General features: G+C 41.1%; 1 protein-coding gene across 4 annotated transcripts; it reads left to right on the forward strand.

Moving 5' to 3' along the window:
* Nucleotides 1-6,432: 6,432 nt before the first annotated feature.
* LOC110491399 (polycomb group RING finger protein 5-A) lies at nucleotides 6,433-25,171 on the forward strand. 4 transcript variants are annotated; one of them, XM_021564811.3, is made up of 9 exons: nucleotides 6,433-6,852; nucleotides 7,892-8,220; nucleotides 11,347-11,443; nucleotides 11,829-11,884; nucleotides 12,026-12,085; nucleotides 12,661-12,806; nucleotides 15,145-15,243; nucleotides 16,167-16,256; nucleotides 20,770-25,171. In XM_021564811.3, the coding sequence occupies exons 2-9, from the start codon at nucleotides 8,109-8,111 to the stop codon at nucleotides 20,815-20,817; spliced, it is 708 nt and encodes a 235-aa protein (XP_021420486.1). In that variant the 5' UTR covers nucleotides 6,433-6,852; nucleotides 7,892-8,108; the 3' UTR covers nucleotides 20,818-25,171. The 4 variants fall into 4 exon arrangements, with proteins under 4 accessions (XP_021420486.1, XP_021420487.1, XP_021420488.1 ...); XM_021564812.3 differs by having other exon boundaries at nucleotides 6,502-6,852; nucleotides 12,664-12,806; XM_021564813.3 differs by having other exon boundaries at nucleotides 6,502-6,852; nucleotides 12,029-12,085.
* The last annotated feature ends 1,762 nt before the right edge of the window (nucleotides 25,172-26,933 follow it).

The following is a 26,933-nucleotide window of genomic DNA, read 5'->3' on the forward strand; positions in this document are numbered from 1 at the left end:
TAGTATGGCAAAGGTTTGGCATCCGACCGCACTACCCACTTTAGAGGGTAGTACGTACAGCCCAGTAGATCACTGTGGCCGAGCACCTTGCCATCCAGGACCTCTAGAGGAAGGCTCTAAACATTGTCAAAGACTCCATCCACCCAAGTCATAGACTGTTGTCTCTGCTACCGCACGGCAAGCGGTACCGATGCTCCAAGTCTGAAACCAACAGGACCCTGAACAGGTTCTACCCCCAAGCCATAAGACGGCTCAATGGTTAGTTAAATAGTTAACCAAATAGCTACCCGCATTGACCTTTTTGCACACACTTTTTTTGACTCATCACATACGCTGCTGCTACTGTTTACTATATGTCACTTCACTCTTAATTATACTGTATGTACATATCTACCTCAATAACCTCATACCTCTGCACATCGACTCGGTACTGGTACCCCCGCGTACATAGCCAAGTTGTTGTTACTCATGTGTATTTATAATTACTTTTATTATTAAAGGTGTTTTACTTTTCTATTATTTCACTGTTGTATTTCTCTCTGCATTGTTGGGAAGGGCCTATAAGTAAGCATTTCACTCTTAGTCTACACCTGTTGTGTACAAAGCATGTGACAAATAACGTTTGATTTGATTTAACACAGCCCTGGACAGAATTGAGGGCATTTCCTGTCTAAGACTGACGTAAACGGGCTGAAAGGTGGCTGATACATAAAGTTATTGATTGATACATACAATAATACATTCCATAGGAATAAGAGTTACTCCTGAAATATAGCAAATTATTTTTATGGGCTAGGTAGCTGAGGGCATAGGCTTTTATTTTAATATATATATATTTTTTTTACCTTTATTTAACTAGGCAAGTCAGTTAAGGACAAATTCTTATTTGCAATGACGGCCTACACCGGCCAAAACCGGACGACGCTGGGCCAATTGTGCGCCGCTCTATGGGACTCCCAATCGCAGCCGGATGTGATACTGCCTGGATTTGAACCAGTGACGCCTCATGCACTGAGATGCAGTGCCTTAGACCGCTGCACCACTCTGAAGTAGCCACTCTAGGCTACTTCAGATCCATAGGTCCGCAGATCCCTCAACCAATACCATACCAAATCAAATCAGTATCAAATCAAATTTTATTTGTCACATACACATGGTTAGCAGATGTTAATGTGAGTGTAGCGAAATGCTTGTGCTTCTAGTTCCGACAATGCAGTAATAACCAACGAGTAATCTAACCTAACAATTCCACAACTACTACCTTATACACACAAGTGTAAAGGGATAAAGAATAAGTACATAAATATATATGAATGAGTGATGGTACAGAACGGCATAGGCAAGATGCAGAGGATGGTATCGAGTACAGTATATACATATGAGATGAGTAATGTAGGGTGTGTAAAGATAAAAGTGGCATAGTTTAAAGTGGCTAGTGATACATGTATTACATAAAGATGGCAAGATGCAGTAGATGATATAGAGTTCAGTATATACATATACATATGAGATGAGTAATGTAGGGTATGTAAACATTACATTAAGTGGCATTGTTTAAAGTGGCTAGTGATACATTTTTTCCATCAATTTCCATCAATTTCCATTATTAAAGTGAGCTGGAGTTGAGTCAGTATGTTGGCAGCAGCCACTCAATGTTAGTGGTGGCTGTTTAAAAGTCTGCTGGCCTTCAGATAGAAGCTGTTTTACAGTCTCTCGGTCCCTGCTTTGATGCACCTGTACTGACCTCGCCTTCTGGATGATAGCAGGGTGAACAGGCAGTGGCTCGGGTGGTTGTTGTCGTTGATGATCTTTATGGCCTTCCTGTGACATCGGGTGGTGTAGGTGTCCTGGAGGGAAGGTAGCTTATCCCCGGTGATGCGTTATGCAGACCTCACTACCCTCTGGAGAGCCTTACGGTTGTGGGCGGAGCAGTTGCCGTACCAGGTGATGATACAGCCCGACAGGATGCTCTTGATTGTGCATCTGTAGAAATGTGTGAGTGCTTTTGGTGACAAGCTGAATTTCTTCAGCCTCCTGAGGTTGAAGAGGCACTGTTGCGCCTTCTTCACAACTCTGTCTGTGTGGGTGGACCAATTCAGTTTGACCGTGATGTGTACGCGGAGGAACTTAAAACATACTACCCTCTCCACTACTGTCCAGTCGATGTGGATAGGGGGGTGCTCCCTCTGCTGTTTCCTGAAGTCCACGATCATCTCCTTTGTTTTGTTGAAGTTGAGTGTGTGGTTATTTTGCTGACACCACACTCCGAGGGACCTCACCTCATCCCTGTAGGCTGTCTCATCGTTGTTGGTAATCAAGCCTACCACTGTAGTGTCGTCCGCAAACTTGATGATTGAGTTGGAGGCGTGCATGGACAAGCAGTTGTGGGTGAAGAGGGAGTACAGGAGAGGGCTCAGAACGCACCCTTGTGGGGCCCCAGTGTTGAGGATCAGCGAGGTGGAGATGTTGTTACCTACTCTCACCACCTGGGGGCGGCCCGTCAGGAAGTCGAGTACCCAGTTGCACAGGGCGGGGACGAGACACAGGGTCTCGAGCTTGATGACGAGTTTGGAGGGTACTATGGTGTTAAACGCTGAGCTGTAGTCGATGAACAGCATTCTCACATAGGTATTCCTCTTGTCCAGATGGGTTAGGGCAGTGTGCAGTGTGGTTGCGATTGCGTCGTCTGTGGACCTATTGGGGCGGTAAGAAAATTGGAGTGGGTCTAGGGTGTCAGGTAGGGTGGAGGTGATATGGTCCTTGACTAGTCTCTCAAAGCACTTCATGATGACAGAATTGAGTGCTATGGGGCGGTAGTCGTTTAGCTCAGTTACCTTAGCTTTCTTGGAACAGGAACAATGGTGACCCTCTTGAAGCATGTGGGAACAGCAGACTGGGATAAGGTTTGATTGATTGAATATGTCCGTAAACACACCAGCCAGCTGGTCTGCGCATGCTCTGAGGATGCGGCTGGGGATGCCGTCTGGGCCTGCAGCCTTGCGAGGGTTAACACGTTTAAATGTTTTACACACGTCGGCTGCAGTAAAGGAGAGTCCGCAGGTTTTGGTAGCGGGCCATGTCAGTGGCACTGTATTGACCTCAAAGCGAGCAAAGAAGTTATTTAGTCTGTCTGGGAGCAAGACATCCTTGTCCGCGACGGGGCTGGTTTTCTTTTTGTAATACGTGATTTACTGTAGACCCTGCCACATACCTCTTGTGTCTGAGCCGTTGAATTGCAACTCTACTTTGTCTCTATACTGACGCTTAGCTTGTTTGATTGCCTTGCGGAGGGAATAGCTACACTGTTGTATTCGATCATGTTTCCGGTCACCTTGCCCAGGTTAAAAGCAGTGGTTCGCTCTTTCAGTTTTGCGCGAATGCTGCCATCAATCTATGGTTTCTGGCTTGGGAATGTTTTAATAGTTGCTGTGGGTACGACATCGCCGATGCACTTTCTAATGAACTCGCTCACCGAATCAGCGTATTCGTAAATGTTGTTGTTGGACGCAATGCGGAACATATCCCAATCCACGTGATCGAAGCAGTCTTGAAGCGTGGAATCAGAATGGTCGGACCAGCGTTGAACAGACCTGAGCACGGGAGCTTCTTGTTTTAGTTTCTGTCTGTAGGTTGGAAGCAACAAAATGGAGTCGTGGTCAGCTTTTCTGAAAGGAGGGCGGGGGAGGGCCTTATGTGCGTCGTGGAAGTTAGAATAACAATGATCCAGGGTTTTACCAGCCCTGGTTGCACAATCGATATGCTGATAGAATTTAGGGGGTCTTGTTTTCAGATTAGCCTTGTTCAAATCCCCAGCTACAATGAATGCAGCCTCAGGATATGTGGTTTCCAGTTTACATAGAGTCAAATAAAGTTCGTTCAGGGCCATCGATGTGTCTGCTTGGGGGGAAATATATACGGCTGTGATTATAATCGAAGAGAATTCCCTTGGTAGATAATGCGGTCGACATTTGATTGTGATGAATTCTAAGTCAGGTGAACAGAAGAACTTGAGTTCCTGTATGTTGTTGTGATCACACCACATCTCGTTAATCATAAGGCATACCCCCCCGCCCCTCTTCTTACGAGAAAGATGCTTGTTTCTGTCGGCGCGATGCGTGAAGAAACCAGCTGGCTGCACCAACTCCGATAGCGTCTCTCGAGTGAGACATGTTTCTGTGAAGCAAAGAACGTTACAGTCTCTGATGTCTCTCTGGAATGCTACCCTTGCTCGGATTTCATCAACCTTGTTGTCAAGAGACTGGGCATTGAAGAGTAGTATCCTAGTAGTATCCTCATATTCCTGGTCGTAATGAGGGTGAGTTGACGTTGCTCTTATATTCAGTAGTTCCTCCCGACTGTATGTAATGAAACCTAAGATTACCTGGGGTACCAATGTAAGAAATAACACGTAAAAAAAAATAAAAAATACTGCATAGTTTCCTAGGAACGCGAAGCGAGGCGGCCATCTCTGTCGGTGCCGGAAGTATTTCTCGGTTGATGCTCGGTTGATGAACCCAAGGCTGAAACTGGTTGAATTAACGTTGTTTAAACATAATTTGTCAACATACTGTGAAAAATACATTGGATTTGCAAAAAGTAACCAACAAAACGGTTGTTTTCAGGGTAAAATGTATTATGTCATCATGGTAACCAATTTTCAACATAGACAAACCTTGTATAAAATATGTGGAATTTGTACCTTTGAAACAACTTAGGATCTTCAACGTTATATCCACTATCAGAAAAAAATACAATAGGCTGGACAGCACCTCCTACTGGAGAGTTGATCTATCTACAGCTATCCCTTTGGTCTCCCATCCAGGGTTTTAACCAAGCCCTGCTTTGATATTAGTCATTGACTACTACCAATTTGCTATTGTGAGAATGATTATTGAGGCATCTCTTAATAACTAAATAGACTCACTGTTGCTATCGAAGTCATTCCAAAGGGTAGGTTAAACAGAGCAAATGAAATGGGACCATACTTATAATATATCATCAATGAGACTATTTAGGCCTATATACTGTAGCATCATTTTGTGAAGTCATCAATATCTATTGTTTCTATTCAACCCAGGGTTCAACAAAAATATACAAAACATATAGGCCTATGGTTTCAAGGTTTGGTTGATTTCAAATGTAATCATCAAGTTAATAATTCATATGTTGAATTCACGTCTCCATCTCAACCAAAAACCTAAGTTGATTTGATTTAGTCCTATTAAAAGCCACAATACTGTATGTAACTTTTTGGGCAACCTGGCCAAATTCCCATAGAGATGTGTGTTATAGATCTGTCATTCTCATTGAAAGCAAGTCTAAGAAGCGGTACATCTGTTCTATGTGCACTATTTCTATGCTCCCCGTTAAGTTTAGTTCTTGCATCTTTTACTTTTGTACACCAGCTTCAAACAGCTGAAATTACAATATTGTTGGTTATTGAAAATATATTCCACAGTGGTTAAATGGTACAATGATTCTCTACACTGTACATGCTTGTTGTCACAAAACCTGAAATTAGGCAAACTATTAGAATTTATGCAACCAGGAAATGGCGGAGTGATTTCTGCATAGATTTATGGTTGAGATGGATACGTGAATCCAACATCAATTGTTAATTTGTAGACAAACTGGATGTTGAGTTGTGTTGGTTGTCAACGCAACCAGATATCAACATTTGAAGGAGATGTATATTTTGTGCCACTGACTTAAGTCTGGCTTTAATTCCAATTTGCCTACAAATTTAAAATTTCTATGTTGGATTCTCAACCAAAAATCTAAATGAAAGAATACGACTAAATCAAACAAAACTTTAAATTACTTAGATTTTTTGTTGCAATGGAGACATGAATCCAACATATCAATTACTAATTTCTAGATGGAATTAAAGCCAGACTTTGTCAGTGGCACAAAAGATACATGTCCTTCAAATATTGATATCTGGTTGCGTTGACAACCAAACACAATTCAATATTACTTTTGTAATACAATAAATAGCCTAAAGTTAAGGCTATCTTACAAACTAACGTAACAGTATTTATTCAACCTTTAAATGAGTAACATATCCATGGCCACATTTTGAGGTTACCTTAACTATAAATGTCTTCTTATGTCATCATAGAACGCTTGCATATTCCAGATGACCTGCAAAGGTCGCACACTTGCACTGTGTACTTTTAATGTAATCTCACTGCAATCCAGGCCATTTGGTTGGTTGTTCTATTATATGAAACACTGTAACAACTCATTGAGTTTTAGTATAAATACAAAATATCTGACATTTAATTCCGATTAGGACTTTCTTGTTCGTTTAACAGGTTGAAAGCGCAGTGCTAACACATTTATATGACAACTAAACCAAAAATCAGACATTGTTTGGAATTTGGTTGTGCTTTTAGATTCTTGAAAGCATAGTGATAACACATTGGGAATACAACAAACTCCTGGCTGTTGTTGAGTCGTGAATAAAGGCGGAAATCTCATTGATCAACTTCTCAACCTAATATTACCAACATTTCCGCGTTGAATTGAAGTTGTGTGCCCAGTGGGTTGTGTTAATCATATTATAGACAACATTTTACTGGACTACAGAAGTTGTTAATTGAAGGCTGCGTCCTAGTTTGTGTCCAATCAGAATGTATCTGTCGTGGAATGAAAATAAAGCAGCAATGCGTAAACAAGCGCTGGATCCTCCTCCGCCGCTCTCTCCTATCATCTAGCCTATATTCTGAAACCAGTTCCGTATTCAGCGCTACTTTAATGTAACGTCGGTGCGCACACCATACAGCGTGTAGGTTGTATAATTATCGGATAAGATCACACCATCTCGACCATGGAGCCTTGAACTGGAAGGTAAGCAATGCGTTTACTACTCGATACTCAGAAGCCGAGCAAGCGATGCTTGTTCGTATCCTTTTCCGGTAGGTGCTGTGATAGTAAAGTTTGGGTGGGTTGGGAATGCGATCATGTGTCATATGGGCTATCAAGTTATGGACATGTGCTTTTTGATCTTAGTCAAGTGTGTGCCGTGGCGTTAGTTTATTTTATATCTTAGTGATCGACGTAACGGTGTACGGTCCCAACAATTTGCCTACACGACTTAAATGGCAGCAACTTAAATCTTAAATCAGTTTTTCAGGGTATGTAGCCTACTATGTCAAACTCACCATCCATAATGTTGTTCGCGCAATATCGTGGGTGACGCAAAGAATGACGCGTATGATTTCCTGGTGATGATGAGAGGGACATAAGACACAATTGTGTCACTATAAAGGGGACCATCCTCGATGTATTTCCTTGCTGCGTGTTGACGATTTTTTGCTATCAAATCTGTGACAATTCTATCATATGACATTTCCTCTCAGAATATTCTAGTCATAGCCTACCCAAGCTAGTCAATGCCTGAACTCTAAACTGTTATTGTAAACAACGTTGGGATCATGCAACTAAGCATAATGATCCTGCAGCGAAAATATCTTGCAAGTCCAATGGGTACATATTGTTCTCGATACATTGTGTCATTCCGCTTGAATAGGCTAACTAAAGTAGTCTCCAAACGTTGGATTCCAAAATACTATTTCCATTATATTACTGTTACTATTGGGGGATTAAACACTTACATCATAACAATCTTTGGAAGGAACTGAAGTTGCTTTCGATGCTAAGAAAGCATCGAGGGGGCGGGGCATAAAGGTGAAACGCACGTATGCACCTGTATCCATTTGTTTTGGTCAAATATGTAGAAGATGAAGTGATGTCTTGGTACATGTTTATTCAATTTCATTAAACTAATGCAACTTTGCAATCAAGTTGATATATTTCTGACATAACCATGTCATACGTGTAGCATGGGATATACCCAAATAACACTGCTTTCTACTTTAATTCACAGACACCCACAGCACCACAGAGATGAAAATGCAGCACACTTGATATCTCCCTGGAGGGGAAACCTGAATTAAGATGAAGCGACTGAAGGGGAAAACCCAACAGTGTGGAGCATTGCAGAAAGTCCTGTGAACACTGACCTCCAGCCCCCATCCTCCCATCATTCCTTTCCTCCAAATACACAACACTCCCATTCATCACCACTCCTGCTCTGGTCCAAGATGACCTCACCGAGAAAGCACCTGGTCAAGGATTTCAACCACTTTATCACATGCTACGTGTGCAAAGGATACCTGATCAAGCCCACCACGGTGACAGAGTGCCTGCACACCTGTAAGACCACCCCCCCCCCCTTCTCTCTTTCGCTCTCTCAGGTGCCACAATCATCATGGCATCATGTAATGTAGGCTATACCAGAAAAACACAATTTCACTATTGCATAGGTTACAGTATATCCAGGCATATTTGTGTATTCTATTAGATATACATTACACCGAACATCCCCTACTAGAAATTCTTGTTTATTTTGGTCTAGTACGGACATTTAATAAAATGTCAAATGGCATCTATGGCACCACTAAAAAGTGGCTGGGATTTAGAGCTCGCAGAATCAGTTGGCTGTGTTATTTGTTGTTTTATACAATGGCCTTGCACAGTCACAGTGCTATGAATGTCAAGAGCGCGCTCTGTCCATCTCCTCTGTGTCATCCTGCATGATTTACATATCATATTACATGGTCTCCTTCTCCATTTCTGCCCTCTCCATCTGAACTGAATGTTTTATTGGAAGAGAACGGCAGATGCAAAAGCTCACTTCCAGGAATGACACATCTCAAGTGATCAGTGGGTTCAGTCACCATGACAACAAATATCCTCCACACAGGATGAGCAGTTTGGGTCCAGTTTGTTTGAAGCCAAAGTCACTTCTTTACTGTCATAGAAGTCAGATTGAACCCTAGCCCTAATGAAAAATATCAGCAGCTGCTTAGTACAGCATGGTTTGGCTGTTTTATGATTGCTTTCCCTGTGTATGTCAGTATATTTCGGAGATCCCCAGCAAAACATGTCTTTGATATTCGTCTACGCTATTTCATTGTAACCTCCAGAGTGGCGCAGTGGTCTAAGGCACTGTACCCCAGTGCTAGAGGCGTCACTACATAGCCAGAATCGATTCCAGGCTGTATCACAACCGGACGTGATTGGGAGTCCCATAGGGCGGCACACAATTGGCCCAGTGTCATCCGGGTTAGGGTTTGGCCGGTGCAGGCTGTCATTGTAAATAAGAATTTGTTCTTAACTGACTTGCCTAGTTAAAAAAAATAAAGGTTCAATTTTAAATAAATAAAAAAATACAGTAGTCAGAATGCAATTAAACAGCTTTACATTAGTTTAGTTTATATGGAACAAGTATAACCACTTTGACACATTTAACAAACAATCGTCCAATGCATTCCACTATAGTGTTTGTAGCTCACATACATTTTCAACACTCGTCCCTAAATGGACTTTAATGGAAACAAAGGTGTGTGCGGCGGTGTGCTGGCTATTGAAAGAACATGTGACATGTTGTTCTGACATACTATTGGTTGATTAAGACAGCAGATGGATGTATGTGAGGATTGTTTATTTGTTGTTGTTGACTTTATTAGGATGCCCATTAGCTGACGCCAATGGCGACAGTTTCTCCCATTCATCTCTGCAGATCCTCTCAAGCTCTGTCAGGGTGGATGGCGAGCATCGCTGCACAGCTATTTTCTGTTCTCTCCAGAAATGTTCGATCGGGTTCAAGTCCTGGCTCTGGCTGGGCCACTCAAGGACATTCAGAGACTTGTCCTGAAGCCACATCTGCGTTGTCTTTGCTGTGTGCTTAGGGTTGTTGTCCTGTTGGAAGGTGAACCTTCGCCCCAGTCTGAGTTCCTGAGCACTCTGGAGCAGGTTTTCATCAAGGATCTCTCTGTACTTTTCTCCATTCATCTTTACCTCGCTGCTGTCTAGTCTCCCAGTCCCTGCCGCTGAAAAACATCCCCCAGCATGATGCTGCTACCACCACCATGCTTCACCGTAGGGAAGGTTTCCTGGCATTCAGGCCAGAGAGTTCAATCTTGGTTTCATCAAACCAGAGAATCTTGTTTCTCATGGTCTGAAAGTCTTTAGGTGACTTTAGGCAAACTCCAAGCAGGCTGTTATGTACCTTTTTACTGAGGAGTGGCTTCCGTCTGGCCTGATTGGTGGAGTGCTGCAGAGATCATTGTCCTTCTGGAAGGTTCTCTCATCCCCACAGACAAGCTCTAGACCTCTATCGGAGTGACCATCGGGTTCTTGGTCACCTCCCTGACCAAGGCCCTTCTCCCCTGATTGCTCAGTTTGGCCAGGCGGCCAGCTCTATGTTCTTGTCATATCGTGAACTAGCGACCCCGGGTGCAATGCACGCTGACACGGTCGCCAGGTGTATGGGGTTTCCTCCGACACAGGCTGGCTTCTGGATTAAGCTCTCGACAAGACTAACTACCAATTTGGATATCATGAAATTTGGGAGAAAAGGGGTAAAAATAATAAGACTGTAATGTAACTAAATGTGGAAAAAAGTCAATGGCTCTAAATAGTCACTGTACGTACATTTAAAAACATTAACATGTAACGTGTGTGTGTGTGTGTGTGCGCATCTATCAGTTACACATACATGTCAGTATATACACACAACAAGTAGGTCACATGGGGGAGTGTTGCTTTATCTGTTTTTTGAGATGGAACGTAATCATGGCTCTGTATAATACTATACGTTGATCTAGGCTATAGGCCAGTGCATAGTGAATAAGCATATACTGTTTACATGGAAATTGCTAGAGTGCAGACTGACCTATATTTCTGCTCTTGTGACAGATCTTGCTGATCTGATTTTTTTAGAATTAATTTTTTCTGATGTTTGGTGACGTCACATCATAGGATATAGGCCTAATCCTCCGCTCAGTATTGCATGGAATCGGATTAGGTGTTCTTCAAAGAAAGATAAAGCTATACATTATAGTGTGTGTGTTGTGGTATTGACCGCTGTTGCTGTGTGTCTGTGTGTTCTGTCGTATTGGCTACAGTGTGATGGATGCATCTAGAACCGGCCAGGCTATGCCCACTACTTCCTTATCTCCCTGCTAGTCAACAGTTTCAATTTCAACTGCAGGACTGAGTTTTTAGTCATGCTTCGAGGCTCAACAGATACTCTGATGCGTATTAAGTTCAAACTTTAGAAATTAGATATTATAATGCTATTCCTTCTGGTTTTCAACACATAATCCTTTTATTGTGAAGGTTATCTGAGAGAAATGGATGTGAAAAGAGAAACTGCAGTCATCTTGGCATTTCTTTGCCACCTGAATGGTGTGATAAAAATCCATATTTACTTTAGGTCTGTATTTGGAGAAAATCAACCATTCTTTGTCTCTCTCTCCTTTCATCTGTCAACAGTTTGTAAAAGTTGTATTGTCCAACACTTTGAAGACAGCAACGACTGCCCCAAATGTGGCATCCAAGTCCATGAAACCAACCCTCGGGAGATGTTAAGGTAATACACCCAATTTTACATCTAACAGAATCTCATCTGCATTTATATTTTCCCTATTGAGAATCACAGGATGATAATGAATGCTACTGAATAGATTACCATCAGTAAAGTAAAAACATGCTGGCCTTTGCACTACTGAACTGGCGCCGGAATTTGGCAGATCTGAGTTTACACCCTTTAGTTGTCCACCCGACTAGTGAGATGGTAAGACTGGTGTGGGCTGGGCTGGGGGACGATTGAGTGAGATCCAGGCAACAGCTGGACACCATTCTGGAGCCAAGGTTACAGCTGAAGACCTCACCCAGTGCCCAGCCCACAGATGCAATGTCTGGGAATAAGTGTGTGTGTACTTGTATTCTTCCTTTACATCTCATTCTATCACCAGGTTGGACAACACTTTAGAGGAAATCATTTTCAAACTCGTTCCTGGGCTGAGAGAAAGTGAGTGATGTCATTTTAGTATCCACCAACATCAGATATAAATCTTGCATTTGATCGTAGGCCAAGCTGTTTTCTACTTGACCTGAATGATATAACCCCTACCCTGTGTATTCATATATTCTCTTTTTGTTTATTGACTAGAAGAACAACAGCAGGAGATCGAGTTCTGGAGGAGTCGAAAGTGGAAGGAGAATGGAGAAGGTAAATGATCTGTGTTAGTGTATCCATGAAGACCAAGACCCTCCTCAGGAGGGACCAGAATGAACCCACTCGGGTGGGCAGAGGTGGGCTGTGATTGGTTATTGAGGCGATGGGTAAGGAGGCTCTATGTGGGGAGAGATCAGTGAGCAGACAAAGACAGAGAGGAGTTGTGACTCAGGTTGCATTGTTGCGGTGACTGTAGGTGGCTGAGAGAGGGAGAGAAGGGGAGGAGGAAGGGGGACGTTTTAACAGCACTCTCTACAAGGCATTGATGAGATCCCCCTGTTTATGATGTACAAATCACATGGAAACAACAGAATGACTAAAAAGATGGATGGATTCGGTCCACCAGACACAAATGCCATCCCCATGGCAATATGACGATCGACAGTTTGTCTCAAAGGCCTTTTATGATATTGCATTTCTAGGTGAAAAGCAAAAGACATCGGTATCAATCAAAACCGCCCTATTGTGAATGGTCTTTTCACAGTTTTATATGAATTCTAGGAAAACAAGCTCAACTTGTATATTCTCTTGCTCACACGTAACATACTTATCCATTTATTTTGTCATAGAAGACGGCCCCCGATCGAAGAGATCCAGGCTGGATGACGAGGATGATGGTGGTGGGGATGGAGACTACCACAGGAGTGACCCACAGATAGCCATCTGTCTTGACTGTCTACGCAACAGCAGCCTGGTGGGAGAGAACGTTGTTAAGGTAAGTCATGGTGGAGAGGTATCGCTTCCCTGCTGCTCTGTTCTTTTTTTCTTCTGTTCCCTCTTCCCTGTCTCCCTAACATTATTCCTCCCACTTTTTTTAGGTTGATGTCCTTTTAACTATGTCCTTCTAACTGTCTAACATCTCAGAATGTGAGTTGAATATAATATCGATAGACAATGATGCTGTGCCCTTACAACAACAAAGAAAGCACATGTTAAATGTGTAGTTTAACATGTGAAATAGCTGTTTTTCACATTGAGCTTAAATTTCTCACGTGAAACCGTATTTACTGTATTCAATTTAGATTTCACATGTTAACGCCACCTTTTTCACGTGTGAGGAGAATAACATGTTTTCACCTCATAAGAAAATTGGATATGCAGTTTTACATCTGAAAAACATTCACATGAAAATCACATTTGCAGTTTCACATGTAAAATGCTGGTGAAAAACTCACTTTCACATGTGGGGTTGAAATAATGTTATTCTCCTTACAAACTCCATGTCGCTCACAACAAAGGGAATTAACAAAGCAAATCACTGACAACCAAAACAAAAAACGGATACAGTTGGGTTTTAGTAGGGGTTCTCAAAGAATCTCACGGGGGTTGTCCACTGAATGTTGACTAGCAACGTTGACTATGCCCACTAAATTTGTCCAAGAAAAGGCTAACCAAAATAAAAACCCACACCAAGTTATAATATGGAGCTAAAGGCAAGTTAAGCAAACCAAAGGGGAGAACACATGATAAAAGGCTTTGTTTTTATCACACTCAAAGAGGAAGTGCTATTCCGCGTTCAAGCACTTCCAACATCTCTCATTCCCACTCTCTCAAGGACCACCGGAGCACTGGCCCAGCCACTCTTAAATACCACCTGGGCTAGCACCTTCTGACTAACGAGATGGGCAAACCAGCACTGGTGTAACACGTACTTACTAATGAGGTGATACCGATCGGTGCACCCCACCTACTAACGTGCTACCTTGAAATATGAAAGGAAAACCCTGAATCTGGAACAGGTGACCACATCTAAACAGCCCAAATGCGGGACAAGGGAATGATTTTGCAAGACATTGACAGAACAGTGGACAGAATAAATGTTTTGTAGGCAGGTTAATGGATCACGTTGAAACGGAGACATAGTTCTGCTGTATGAAGGTCACTGCTTGCTAAAGGGGCAATCCTTAGTTGCCACATACATTTTTGGACTTCTAAGTTAATGATACGAACCCATTTGATTCTTAAATATAAAATGTATAAATGCCTCATGAGCTTAGTTCAACTGTCGTACCCACCAGAACCCAAAATATACACTTGTTTTACTCCATTGTTTGTAAACAAAGTAAATGTAAACAACTGCTGTATAGGCTAAAAACCTGGTTATAACTATAATGTTGATATCACGGATGGTCAGTCCTTGCATCCATAGCGCAGTCAATGGATTTGAGTGGTCTCATTTCTCCAGCCCCATCCCTCAGGTTTTTACTGAAACTGTGGCAGGGGGTAATAGTGTTATTATATGGTGCAATCCTCTAGTGAGTGAGTTACTTTTGTGCCAATAAGATCAAGGAAAAGTACTGAAGTCCAGAACAAAAATTCTTAGGATTTCAAACAAAAAATAATGACATCTAAAGAAAAACAGGAACCCAAAGTTGACAGCAAAACTAAATATTGCAAGGAAATCATTTTGAAATGCAAGAACAAAATTAATTGTAAATTGATGCAAAAAAATGTTTTTCAGTGATAAAAAAATTAAATAACTGACAATGTGATTAAATAAAATGTCTCCCTTTTCCCAGAAATGTTCCCTATCTTTGGTTATGTTACCCTGGCCTTTGCTTTCGCTGTCTTTTTTTCCAGTTGCAAGTTTTGGCACATTCATTCCAGCAACATAGCAATATATATATATATATATATATATATATATATATATATATATATATATATATATATATATATATAATTCTGATTTGTTCACGTGTCTGAAAACCACATGTTTCTTTCACGTGATTTTTTTTTTGTGTGGTTATCCTTTATTTCCTGGGCTGTCATTGAAAGCTGGTAGGCAAATATGTGGTTTGGAGAGGAGGGGGGAGAGAGCAGGCAGGATCATAATGGTTTCATATTGAGGTATAATATAGAATGATTCTCTGTGCCAAAGGGATGCTATTAGTATTAAATGCACTAACTGAACTTAATTATGCATTCATAAATATAAAAAATAAATTAACCAGAAAATGGCTCTTTGAAACGTATGGCTTTGCATGCTCTTCACATAATTCTGAATAAATGTGCCTGAATCATTGAATTCATCTTCTGAACCTCCACTCTAGGGTTTAATGAAGAAATTTATACGGTGCTCGACTCGAGTGACAGTCGGAACAATCAAGAAGTTTCTCAGCTTGAAGTTAAAGCTTCCAAGTTCTTATGAGGTAACAAACGAAGCTTTTGTACGTGCTCTATTCCCTTTTGTATGTATCTACTGTATGACCGATATTAAGCTCATGCTATTGAATATTCGTTTTGTGTGGGCCTCACATAAAGCAGTCTCCAGCAGCCTCTCCTGTGTCTTTAGTGTTGAGGGGGAAAGGGCTGGCCTTGTTCGCAGGCAAGCTGTACGTACTCTCGCTAAACTCTTAGAAAAAGACCTGCGCTCTTTGGGAAAGACCTGCGCTCTTTGGGAAAGACCTGCGCTCTTTGGGAAAGACCTGCGCTCTTTGGGAAAGACCTGCACTCTAAAACCTAAAAGGCTTATTCGGCTGTCCCATAGGATAACCTTTTGAAGAACCCTTTTTGGATCCAGGTAGAACATTTTTGGAACCAGGTAGAACATTTTGGGATTCAGGTAGAACATTTTTGGATCCAGGTAGAACTCTTGAGTTCCATGTAGAACCTTTTCCAAAAAGGGTTCTACATGGAACCAAAAAGGGTTCTCCTATGGGGGAAAACCCCTTTTGGAACCCTTTTGTTTTCTAAGAGTGTGGGTTCCAGAGCACTAAGATTGCATAGATGCCATACACACAGTAACACTTTCACTAACTATTTAGAAGTAGTGACTGTACCATTGCTACATTTGCCTTCTAACATTTATAAACATTTGTAGGCATTTAAAAGCATTCATACACATTTCTAATGGATAAATAATGAAAGCTATTATAAAATGTTACCCAGCTTTCTCTATGTACAATGTCTGTCACATTCTCTCCATTGAGATATTTGAGTCCTTGTTCTTTTGTTTGAACAGTATGAGAAAGGGAGATATGTATAACTCTAGTCCTCTTCTCTAGCAGCCTGTGCTGACTGTCATCCCATAGTAGTCTAATTCTTAGTCACCAGCCTCCGTGTCCCCTTGCAGCTAGACGTCCTATGCAACGGGGAGATCATGGGAAAAGACCACACCATGGAGTTCATCTACATGACGCGGTGGAGACTTCGCGGTGAAACCGTAAGTAAGCCCCCAATGATATCAATGCCCCCGCCTCCATTTCCCTCGTTTCTAAAGATGCTAAACCCCATACCGTTCTCGCCAGGGGATAAGCTGTGGCCGCTGAATGACGGTGCTGTAGTCATACTAGTCTCCATGAGAGTCGGTGCTTGGCTTTAAGCCGATTAGCTGGTTAGCCGTCTAAAATGCCACCATCGCTCAACTGTGTGAACTGATACATCAAGCAGGAAATAGTAGTGGCATGGTTAGCAGAGCTTATTACAGGCAAGCAGTAAGATGTGTCTGGTACTATAGGTTCACATCAAAGCATGTTTGGATGCCTCTTCCGTGAAATAAAGAAGGCTGCAAAGTGGAATGGTGAATTAAGTTGTTGTTTCACAGTGCGTCGAAATGGTACTATACACTATTGGAGACATTTGCAAGGCTAGTAAGGTATTGCTAGGTCATGGTAAAATGCAGTTGAAATATAGCTGCTTCTCTTCCTCAATTAATCCACTTTCCTCTTGTTCACCACACAAAAGATAGGCAGGGGTCTCTAGTGATAGAAAAGATAGGCAGGGGTTGTGGTCTCTATATCCTCACTTGAACTTCAGTCAACCATGCTTAAACTTAACCAAGCGCCCCCAAGTCTTCTGCAATGTGTGCTAGGCTAACTAACTAACACACTAACTAACACACTTCAGCTTGACCTCATAAGCACTTCTGCTAGCCGGGTGCCTTGGCTGCTCATTCCATTGCTCATGATTGTCACTTTTAGATAGGCAGGTCTGGGCTCCGGCAGCACAGGGTTAGGTCATGAATCGCTCTATTCGTCCAAGAAGACAGGTGAGGAAAGCAGTGAAGGCCCCTGACAGCTGCCCCAGCAGGGTGCCTGTTCCTGGGCTCATCGCCTGACACTCTACCCTTCCACAGCCAGTTTATCACCACTGGCTCAATAGAGGGGTCTTTTAATAGTGCTGAGCGATTAGTGCTTTTTGAGGTCAGTTCGGTTTCAGTTCAATTCTAAAAAAATATTCACCGATTTTCGGATTCTATCATTTTAAACAAGAAATGCACTATGCATTATGTGGGTTGAATGCTCTAACTACACAAAATAAAACTATTAATAAAAGTTCCATGATGGTAGTAATTATTAGCCATAATTTATTCACATTACTTCAATTAAATATTTTAGTTGTGTATTTTACATTGGTTTTATTTGATGACATTATTTCATTCCAATTGATCATCTCTATAGAGCTGCTGCCTATGCTGTCTGACAAAATCAATATTTTAGTAGTAAATAAGGCATACTTTTATGACTGCTGAATACCTACTATCAATCACCAAGATCATGTATTTTCAGGTAGAGATACTTCCCGAAACAACTGCTCTCTATCCTCTCCATCGCACGTTCTTCTTCCGCCTCTTCTCTCTCCCGCTCTGTCTGCCATACACAGACCGGACAAGTAGGCACGCAATGGATCATGGTCATTGTAGTTAATTACCATGTTTTCTGCGCAAAACTATGTAGAATATTGGCCTGTTGGAAACTACAACTCCCTACAACATTGCACAGTTTGGGCTTGATCTGATTTCTCTCTAGAGAAACTGTGCATTGAGCTCACATGAAAAAGTAGAACGAAGTGAAATTAAAATAAATGAACCGTCAAAGTGGGACAATCTGTTTAAAAAAAAATAGCAACATTTTGGTTAATCATTCAGCACTAAGCCCTGGTTTAGTTACAACATACAACACCCCTAAGGCCAAGTAAACTGTACAGTTTTAATCATTCAATTGATTTCCCTGTTTTGAATGATACTCTGCTAATTTAGGCTTGTGTTAAAGACAGGTTCTGGCAAGCTTAAAATACCCTCGTCTTCACTCCTCAGTCCTTACGCAGAATGTTCTGATTCCAAGAACAGAATCCAAGGAAGGCAGCAGTAAAGTCCTCTAGCTTATAAGAACAATATTTAATGTAGTGATCAACGTTGACCCCCCCCCCCCAAAAAAAAAAATCAGATGACAGTATTACTGACCTCACATGACCAAATTTGGCATCTGGGGCAGATTGTCCCACTGTGCAGAATAGGTGATAGTTCTGTGCCTAGAATGAATCCCTGTCCTCCGCTGGACCAAATGACCAGAAAGTGGGTCAGTGTGGGCTGTCTAATTTCCCTTCTCTTAGTGATTGTACGTAGGTGTCTCCTGCCTACCGCTGCTGCATGTCTACCGGCCTGTCTAAAAATAGACCGGCTTGATATGATGTGTCTGTGGAGTGTCTTTCTCTTTCACCTGTTTTGGCATCAGACTTTTCTCTCCTTATCACGCTCCCTCTGCTCTGCTCTCATACCTTTCCTTCCACTGCAGCATATCCTGGCTACGAAGCTACAATCCATATAGATGAAGCAGCACGTCAGATTGTGTTGTTTTTGTGTTCTAGGTAGAAAGGCCCCCTGCAAGCCTACTGTTCATATGCTATTCTTACAATGCAGTGGTGTAAAGTACTTACAGTGCCTTGCGAAAGTATTCGGCCCCCTTGAACTTTGCGACCTTTTGCCACATTTCAGGCTTCAAACATAAAGATATAAAACTGTATTTTTTTTGTGAAGAATCAACAACAAGTGGGACACAATCATGAAGTGGAACGACATTTATTGGATATTTCAAACTTTTTTAACAAATCAAAAACTGAAAAATTGGGTGTGCAAACTTATTCAGCCCCTTTACTTTCAGTGCAGCAAACTCTCTCCAAAAGTTCAGTGAGGATCTCTGAATGATCCAATGTTGACCTAAATGACTAATGATGATAAATACAATCCACCTGTGTGTAATCAAGTCTCAGTATGAATGCACCTGCACTGTGATAGTCTCAGAGGTCCGTCAAAAGCGCAGAGAGCATCATGAAGAACAAGGAACACACCAGGCAGGTCCGAGATACTGTTGTGAAGAAGTTTAAAGCCGGATTTGGATACAAAAAGATTTCCCAAGCTTTAAACATCCCAAGGAGCACTGTGCAAGCGATAATATTGAAATGGAAGGAGTATCAGACCACTGCAAATCTACCAAGACCTGGCCGTCCCTCTAAACTTTCAGCTCATACAAGGAGAAGACTGATCAGAGATGCAGCCAAGAGGCCCATGATCACTCTGGATGAACTGCAGAGATCTACAGCTGAGGTGGGAGACTCTGTCCATAGGACAACAATCAGTCGTATATTGCACATCTGGCCTTTATGGAAGAGTGGCAAGAAGAAAGCCATTTCTTAAAGATATCCATAAAAAGTGTAATTTAAAGTTTGCCACAAGCCACCTGGGAGACACACCAAACATGTGGAAGAAGGTGCTCTGGTCAGATGAAACTTGAACTTTTTGGCAACAATGCAAAACGTTCTGTTTGGCGTAAAAGCAACACAGCTCATCCCCCTGACCACACCATCCCCACTGTCAAACATGGTGGTGGCAGCATCATGGTTTGGGCCTGCTTTTCTTTAGCAGGGACAGTGAAGATGGATGGAGCCAAATACAGGACCATTCTGGAAGAACCTGATGGAGTCTGTAAAAGACCTGAGACTGGGACGGAGATTTGTCTTCCAACAAGACAATGATCCAAAACATAAAGCAAAATCTACAATGGAATGGTTCAAAAATAAACATATCCAGGTGTTAGAATGGCCAAGTCAAAGTCCAGACCTGAATCCAATTGAGAATCTGTGGAAAGAACTGAAAACTGCTGTTCACAAATGCTCTCCATCCAACCTCACTGAGCTCGAGCTGTTTTGCAAGGAGGAATGGGAAAAAATGTCAGTCTCTCGATGTGCAAAACTGATAGAGACACCCCGAGCGACTTACAGCTGTAATCGCAGCAAAAGGTGGCGCTACAAAGTATTAACTTAAGGGGGCTGAATAATTTTCCACGCCCAATTTTTCAGTTTTTGATTTGTTAAAAAAGTTTGAAATATCCAATAAATGTCGTTCCACTTCATGATTGTGTCCCACTTGTTGTTGATTCTTCACAAAAAAATACAGTTTTATATCTTTATGTTTGAAGCCTGAAATGTGGCAAAAGGTCGCAAAGTTCAAGGGGGCCAAATACTTTCGCAAGGCACTGTAAGTAAAAATACTTTAAAGTACTACTTAAGTCGTTTTTTGGGGTATCTGTACTTTACTATTTATATATGAGAAATTTTACTTCACTACATTCCTAAAGACATGAATGTACTTTACTCCATACATTTTCCCTGATACCCAGAAGTACTTGTTACATTTTGAATGCCTGGTTGGACAAGAAAATTGTCCAATTCACGCTCTTAAAGGGAAAATCTCTGGTCATCCCTACTGCATCATATCTGGCGGACTGACTAAACACAATGCTTCATTTGTAAAAAAAAAAAATGTTTTTACTCAAGTATGACAATTGGGTACTTTTCCCACCGCTGTTACAATGTTAGAAGGTCTACGTTACTTACTCTCTGATTGTCTCCATTGTAGTGGATTCTGTCCAAGGGTGACCAATGTCATCTCTCTCTTCCAGGCCTACCCAATGGTACTAGAATATCGGCCACGGATAGACTTTGGTTGACGGAGAGAGACGTGGGACTACTCCTGCACTAACAGCCCATTGACAGACTACACAATGAATGGATGTGCCTGGCACAAGAGACAAGGACCACGTCTTCCTATCATCTGCATGCAGTAGTCCGTTATTGCCTCTAATCTCATTCTGTTCTTGTATGTTATCTTCCAGTTTCACAGATATCTTTCTAAAGCGCAAGAAGGGTTTAAGAACATGCATGCCTATCATGGCGTATTAATGCTTGGAAAAGTACCAAAATGTAATTGACTGAAGGGTGAAGACCTGTTGGTCCACATCACTCAAAAGTGTTCAGAATAATACAAAGTGAAATGACTAGTTTCACGCAACACAAAGATATTCCAAGACAAAGTTGTACACTGGCAAACGGCCCATAATATTTCCCTCTATCTATGCTGGATTTAGTGTCTTACATGACCTCTCCCCTTACTTCTGTTTTTAATCATTAAAGGGGCAATCAGCAGTTGCAACGTCCATTTTTGGCCATATAAATTAACCATCTATACCCATTTGATTCTTGAAGAATATAACTTATAAATGCCTCACGAGCTTAGTTCAACTGTCGTACCCAATCTGAACCCAAAATATAAGCTTGTTTTACTCCAATGTAAATGTAAACAAACCGTATATATCCTCAAAACATGGTTAAAACTATAATTGTAATATCATGGAAGGTCAGTTCTTGCATCCATAGCTCTGTCTATAAATTTGAGAGTGGTTGCATTTCTCTAGCCCCATCCTTAGCTTTTACTGAAATATGGACACTGGGAATAGGCTTTGTTATTGTTACTGTCTACTAATGATTGCTGCTTTAACTATGGTAGTGCCTTTCCCCACATGTCTCTCTTTCAGTGGAGTGCAAAATCCGAACTGCTCTTCATTATATTTAACCTTTTTATTTAACTAGGCAAGTCAGTTAAGAACAAATAGGAACAGTGGGTTAACTGCCTGTTCAGGGGCAGAACGACAGATTTGTACCTTGTCAGCTCGGGGGTTTGAACTTGCAACCTTCCGGTTACTAGTACAACGCTCTAACCACTTGGCTACTTTGCCGCCCCATTCAGCGTAGCGGAGTCAAAAGCACCATGTTATAACTTATATGGGTCATTCTACAGAAAATGTGCAAATCGGGGGCTGAATTTTTGTAAGAATTTGTATCCTATTTTTTTCCCCAAACTTGTCTTCCAACATATGTCAGGTAGACATACTGTATATGCTACTTGCACACTTTGTATTGCATATTTGACCTGTTTTCCTTACCACCCTACTAAATATGTAACTATGGAAACCTAGTGAACACGTTGCGGTAAAGGGAGAACCGTGGCACAGTAGTGATCATTTTGATTAACGTACTACAGATTACATTTGCATAACAAAATAGTAAAAACATAAATATAATCTTGTTTGTTCTCTGTGAAATGTTGATTGATTGAATTACTTCCTGCATCTAATTTAATTGTGTTTTTAGTTGTTTAAATGATCACTTTACCTATCTTTATTTTGGCAAAAGACCAGGTGTTTCTGTGTCAAGTGTCAATCATAGAGATCTATGGAGCGAACACACTAGGTGGCTATAACCCTGAATTTATGTGGTTTTGAGTTCATGAGCCCTTTAATAAATTGTAATAAACTCAAGTAGGATGAATTTGAGTACAGTATAGTAGAGCACAGTACATTATAGTATAACACAATATAGTAGGATACAGTATAGCACATTAAAGGTGTCTATGTTTTGGCCAAATGTCAGTGTTTTGGCTCTTGGGGGGTTGGAGCCCCCCTCCTGGCTATGCATCTTAATACTTGACACTTTTTCCTGAAGTGTGCACTTGTCCACTACCCACATGGTGGTCCTCTCTTCCTCAGTTGGTAGAACATGACGCATAAAACCTTTACATGGAGATAGCACCAGTGAGGCTGTCACAGATACCATAATGGCACAGATACAAAGATGATAACTCTATATATCTTTATGGTGTCAATTATTTCGGTCGTAACCGTTTTGGTTTGGACAATTTTGACACATTTTGGACTTTAAAGAATCGCCATAGCTAACATATAGCTGGCTATCTTTCATTTGGGCAGATGTACATCGCAGAACCGTGCGTTACATATTAATTGATTACACTAGATGTTCGGCAGTGACACTGCTTAAAAATACATGAAGACTTACTTGCTCACTCGTTTTCTCTAAAATGTGTGCGGACAGACTACTCACCATGTGGTCATGCTGGAGAGGGGTGGGCTAAGACACTGCATTTCAATGCAAGAGGCATCACTGCAGTAGCTGGTTCGAATCCAGGCTGCATCACATCCGGCCGTAATTGGGAATCCCGTAGGGCGGTGCACAATTGGCCCAGCGTCGTCAGGGTTTGGCCGGTGTAGGCCATCATTGTAAATAATAACTTGTTCTTAACTGACTTGCCTAGTTAAATAAAGCTAAAAAAAAAATGAAATTACAAATGTAAAAATAATCCCATCACCTGGTGATATTTGTGGGGGTGTGGTTTAAGGCACATTCATTCTACAGTCTTTAAATGTGTGTGTTTCAGTAGTGCCATCAACAGGAGGGACAGCATTTATTTGAACAAGAAATGTTAAATTAAACAAAACTACTAATTAGATCAGTATCTTTCAATGTAATAATATAATAACTCGATGTTCTATTCAAATTGTAGCATAAAAAATGTGCTTTATTTTCAAAGATGGAGTTGAGGAGTCAGGGTTTGGGACAACACATCTCAATAGAAATAGCTGGTTAAACAATGACTGTACTAAATTGTTTTGCCTTGGATTGAATTAGAACATATCATGATGTAAATAAATGTCCTAGGTTTGGACACCTAACTGTTTAAAAAATATATTTTGGGGGATGGGACTTCAATTTGCACCACTTCTGTAGAATCGCCCATATACAAGGACAAGGAAGCTATGGCTGCCTACCATATCCCTATCTAAAAATGAGTTATATTCTTCCTTTCAATTCCATTTTGATGTTATTACCACATATAATGCAATATGAGTACTGTAAGATTTGCTGGAAGAAGGTTAGAAAAATCGGAGTATTGCCAACACTGTCTGAAATGTGTAGCTGTCTGTTTGTGCACTATGTAAAACGTATTGGGCATTATGGTTCACTTGTACATAGTGGAGATTTGTTTAGACTGTTTACTACTATACTGGAAGTCCTACTGGATGGCTTAACATTCATGTATTATCACTGCCCTATAAAAACTGTCCTGGCTGGCGTGAAAGGGTCCCGCCATAACCCTCACCATTTCTTTCTGATGGATCATTAGACAAACGTTTTAAAGGCTTTTTCCCCTTCACATACCATTTATCTTTTTCTCACTCTCCTCAACACCAAAGAATAAAAGCAGACATAGCAGTGGTTGTATTCTATCTGTTCAAGTTTGACAGAGATATTATAATCCTAACGTAGACTAATTTTTTTGGGGGGGGGGACAACTGAATGCATTAAACCGAGATGTACATAGACAAATGTTGAGGGTACTGAAGTCATCTTGGTAGGAAACAAAATGTGGAGTGCAATTTTCCAATGTATTGGGTCTTTGCATACAGTAGATCTCTGACAATAATATGTTTATGTTCATTTGCAGTTATGTGGGAGAACCACTCAATGGACAGATTGGACACATTTCTGGCAGCCCCTAAAAGTCTTTACAAATTTCCACAAGTAAAAGTTGTAGTTGAAGCCTACACACTTAGAAAATAGGGCTCCAAAAGGGTTCTTTGGCTGTTGCCATAGGAGAACCCTTTTTGGTTCCAGGTAGAACCCTCTGTGGAATGAGTTCATCATGGAACCCAAAAGGGTTCTACCTGGAACCAAAAGGATTCTACCTGGAATCAAAAAGGGTTCTTCAAAGGGTTCTCTTATGTGGACAGCCGAAGAACCCTTTTAGGTTCTCGATAGCACCTTTTTTTCTAAGAGTGTGCCTAGCATTCTTGTGTACTTTCCTGTTTCACACATGCTTTTTCCTGTTTGAAATGGTATCTCTTATTTTCCCTAAAAACCCACCTGTAGTGGTTTTAAAAGTCAGCAAAGTAAACGTTTAGACTGAATAATTCTTGAAATGTCCCTGTGCTGCAATGAACAATATGTATTTTTGTAACAAGAAGAACTTGTAGATATTTTCTTTAAAAATGAAATTGTATGTTGTATATTTAACAAACTTAAAATGCTGCTTAGAATAATCTATTCTATTTTTCAATGTCAATGTGCCTGATAAGCATTCCTAGAGAGATTAGAACTGTACATATGCAAGAGCTGCTCTATATGTGACATGATGACAAAAATACCAAAATACAGAACTCATTGAATTAACTTGGTGTCATTTCATCATTTTATTTGTATTTATTTTTTATTTAACATTTATTTAACTAGGCAAGTCAATTAAGAACAAATTCTTATTGACAATGGTGGCCTACCCCGGCCAAACCTGAATGATGCTGGGCCAATTGTGCGCTGCCCTATGGGACCCCCAATCACAGCCGGTTGTGAAACAGCCTGGAATCGAACCAGGGTCTGTAATGACACCTCTAGTACTGAGATGCAGTGCCTTAGACCGCTGCACCACTCATCATTGACAAGTTACTTATTATCTGTCCAAAAAAAATAATGTTTTGGAGTTTCAAAGATTTTGTTTCAAGACTTCTGTTCTTAAGAATAGGAATGGTCTGCATTTTGTGATTGTCATTGACTCCCTCTAAATCTCTTTCTTTCGTATAGAGGTATAGTTGATCTTTCTGATTCACTCCCGAATACAAGGACCCCAAACGGTGTCCCAGTTCCTTTCAGAGCTATCTTTAAACCTGACAAAGTGTGACCTAAACCCTCTGCCTCTCATGGACAAGCATGGTCTCCTCAGTGCTCTACCCTGTATGAGGAAGCCTTCAGACAGGCTCTCATACTTTCAACATGATTTCATCAGTGCTTTATCTGCCAAGGATAAGGTTTCTCCTATATTAAAACCAATCAACATCTTGAATACTTCTGCCTTGGCTTTTGGCAAGAGAAAACCCATTAAGAATGTGCTGAAGAAGTGCCAATGCTGTTTTAGAGTGGGGTATTTACTGTCCACAACCACAGCTGTCCAGGCCAGCTTTTTTATTTGCTTGAAGAACCCTGAACCTAAGCTTTAACCCCCAAACCTAACCCAAATTTTAACCCTGACACTAATTTGAACCTTATCCCTAAATCCTCTCCTTGCAGGGACTGACAAAATGTCCCTAGTTTGTGCATTTTTTTGTTAGTTTACTATTCTTGGCGGGACTTCTGGTCCATACAAGTATAGTTAAATATGTCCACACACACACACACATTTGAATGATCCCCTGAGAGTGGTCAACACTGTCTGAATCCTGATCCGGTTGCTTTCCTTGAATTGGCCCAAAATATTGTCTCTGGATTTCCATTCAGTCCCTCAGCCAAACGGTCACATTTTCCACAGGCCCCCATTCTTTCTTCTCTGTCAGAAGACTTCCATAACTAAATGGCCATGATTGTGGGGCCTGGAAAACAAAACATGGCTGACCTGAGTTAAGTGTATTCTCCTTGGAGACAATAGAGAACTGCTGTAACCCAGCTTAGGTTCTGCTAGCTGCGGCATTCTTATCTGTGCTGAGAGTAGCATCAAAGCACCAGCTGGGTTTAAATTTAAGATCATTTTTTCCCACTTTTTTTCTCCCTCTGCAAGTAACTGGCTCCTCTGCTGATTGGCTATAGTTGGAGGAGTATTTACTCAGCTGCAAACATTTACATGACAATGCCATGTCCCCCTATGTTTTCACATTAAACAGGTCACATTTACTGCTGGCGTTGTGCTTGCATACAGACACACACTATGGACAATGTAAAAAAAAGAAAAATGGAGCTAATAGTTTAATCAGCGTTATTCTGTAAATTGAATGGACTTCAAAATAGCATTATAGTCAATTCATCTTAAAATATCAAGGCAACCATCTGCAATACAATTTCTAGTTTGCTCAACACTATATTTTAATTTGCTCAAGATTGTTCTGTTTGAATTACAAATTCATGTTTGCTCAAAACCACTCCCATCATTATCATTTCCCAGCATGCTCTA

This window comes from Oncorhynchus mykiss, chromosome 16 (assembly GCF_057628025.1).
Source record: "Oncorhynchus mykiss isolate SJ-2025 chromosome 16, ASM5762802v1, whole genome shotgun sequence".
NCBI lineage: Eukaryota > Metazoa > Chordata > Actinopteri > Salmoniformes > Salmonidae > Oncorhynchus > Oncorhynchus mykiss.

What these genes read in the sequence shown, in the direction of transcription:
- LOC110491399 (XM_021564811.3), top strand. Translation starts at nt 8,109, where the DNA reads ATGACCTCACCGAGAAAGCACCTGGTCAAGGATTTCAACCACTTTATC. An exon ending in CGTTCCTGGGCTGAGAGAAA is followed by an intron (nt 11,885 to 12,025) that starts GTGAGTGATGTC and finishes TTTATTGACTAG; the next exon opens with AAGAACAACAGCAGGAGATC. An exon ending in TGGGAGAGAACGTTGTTAAG is followed by an intron (nt 12,807 to 15,144) that starts GTAAGTCATGGT and finishes CCTCCACTCTAG; the next exon opens with GGTTTAATGAAGAAATTTAT.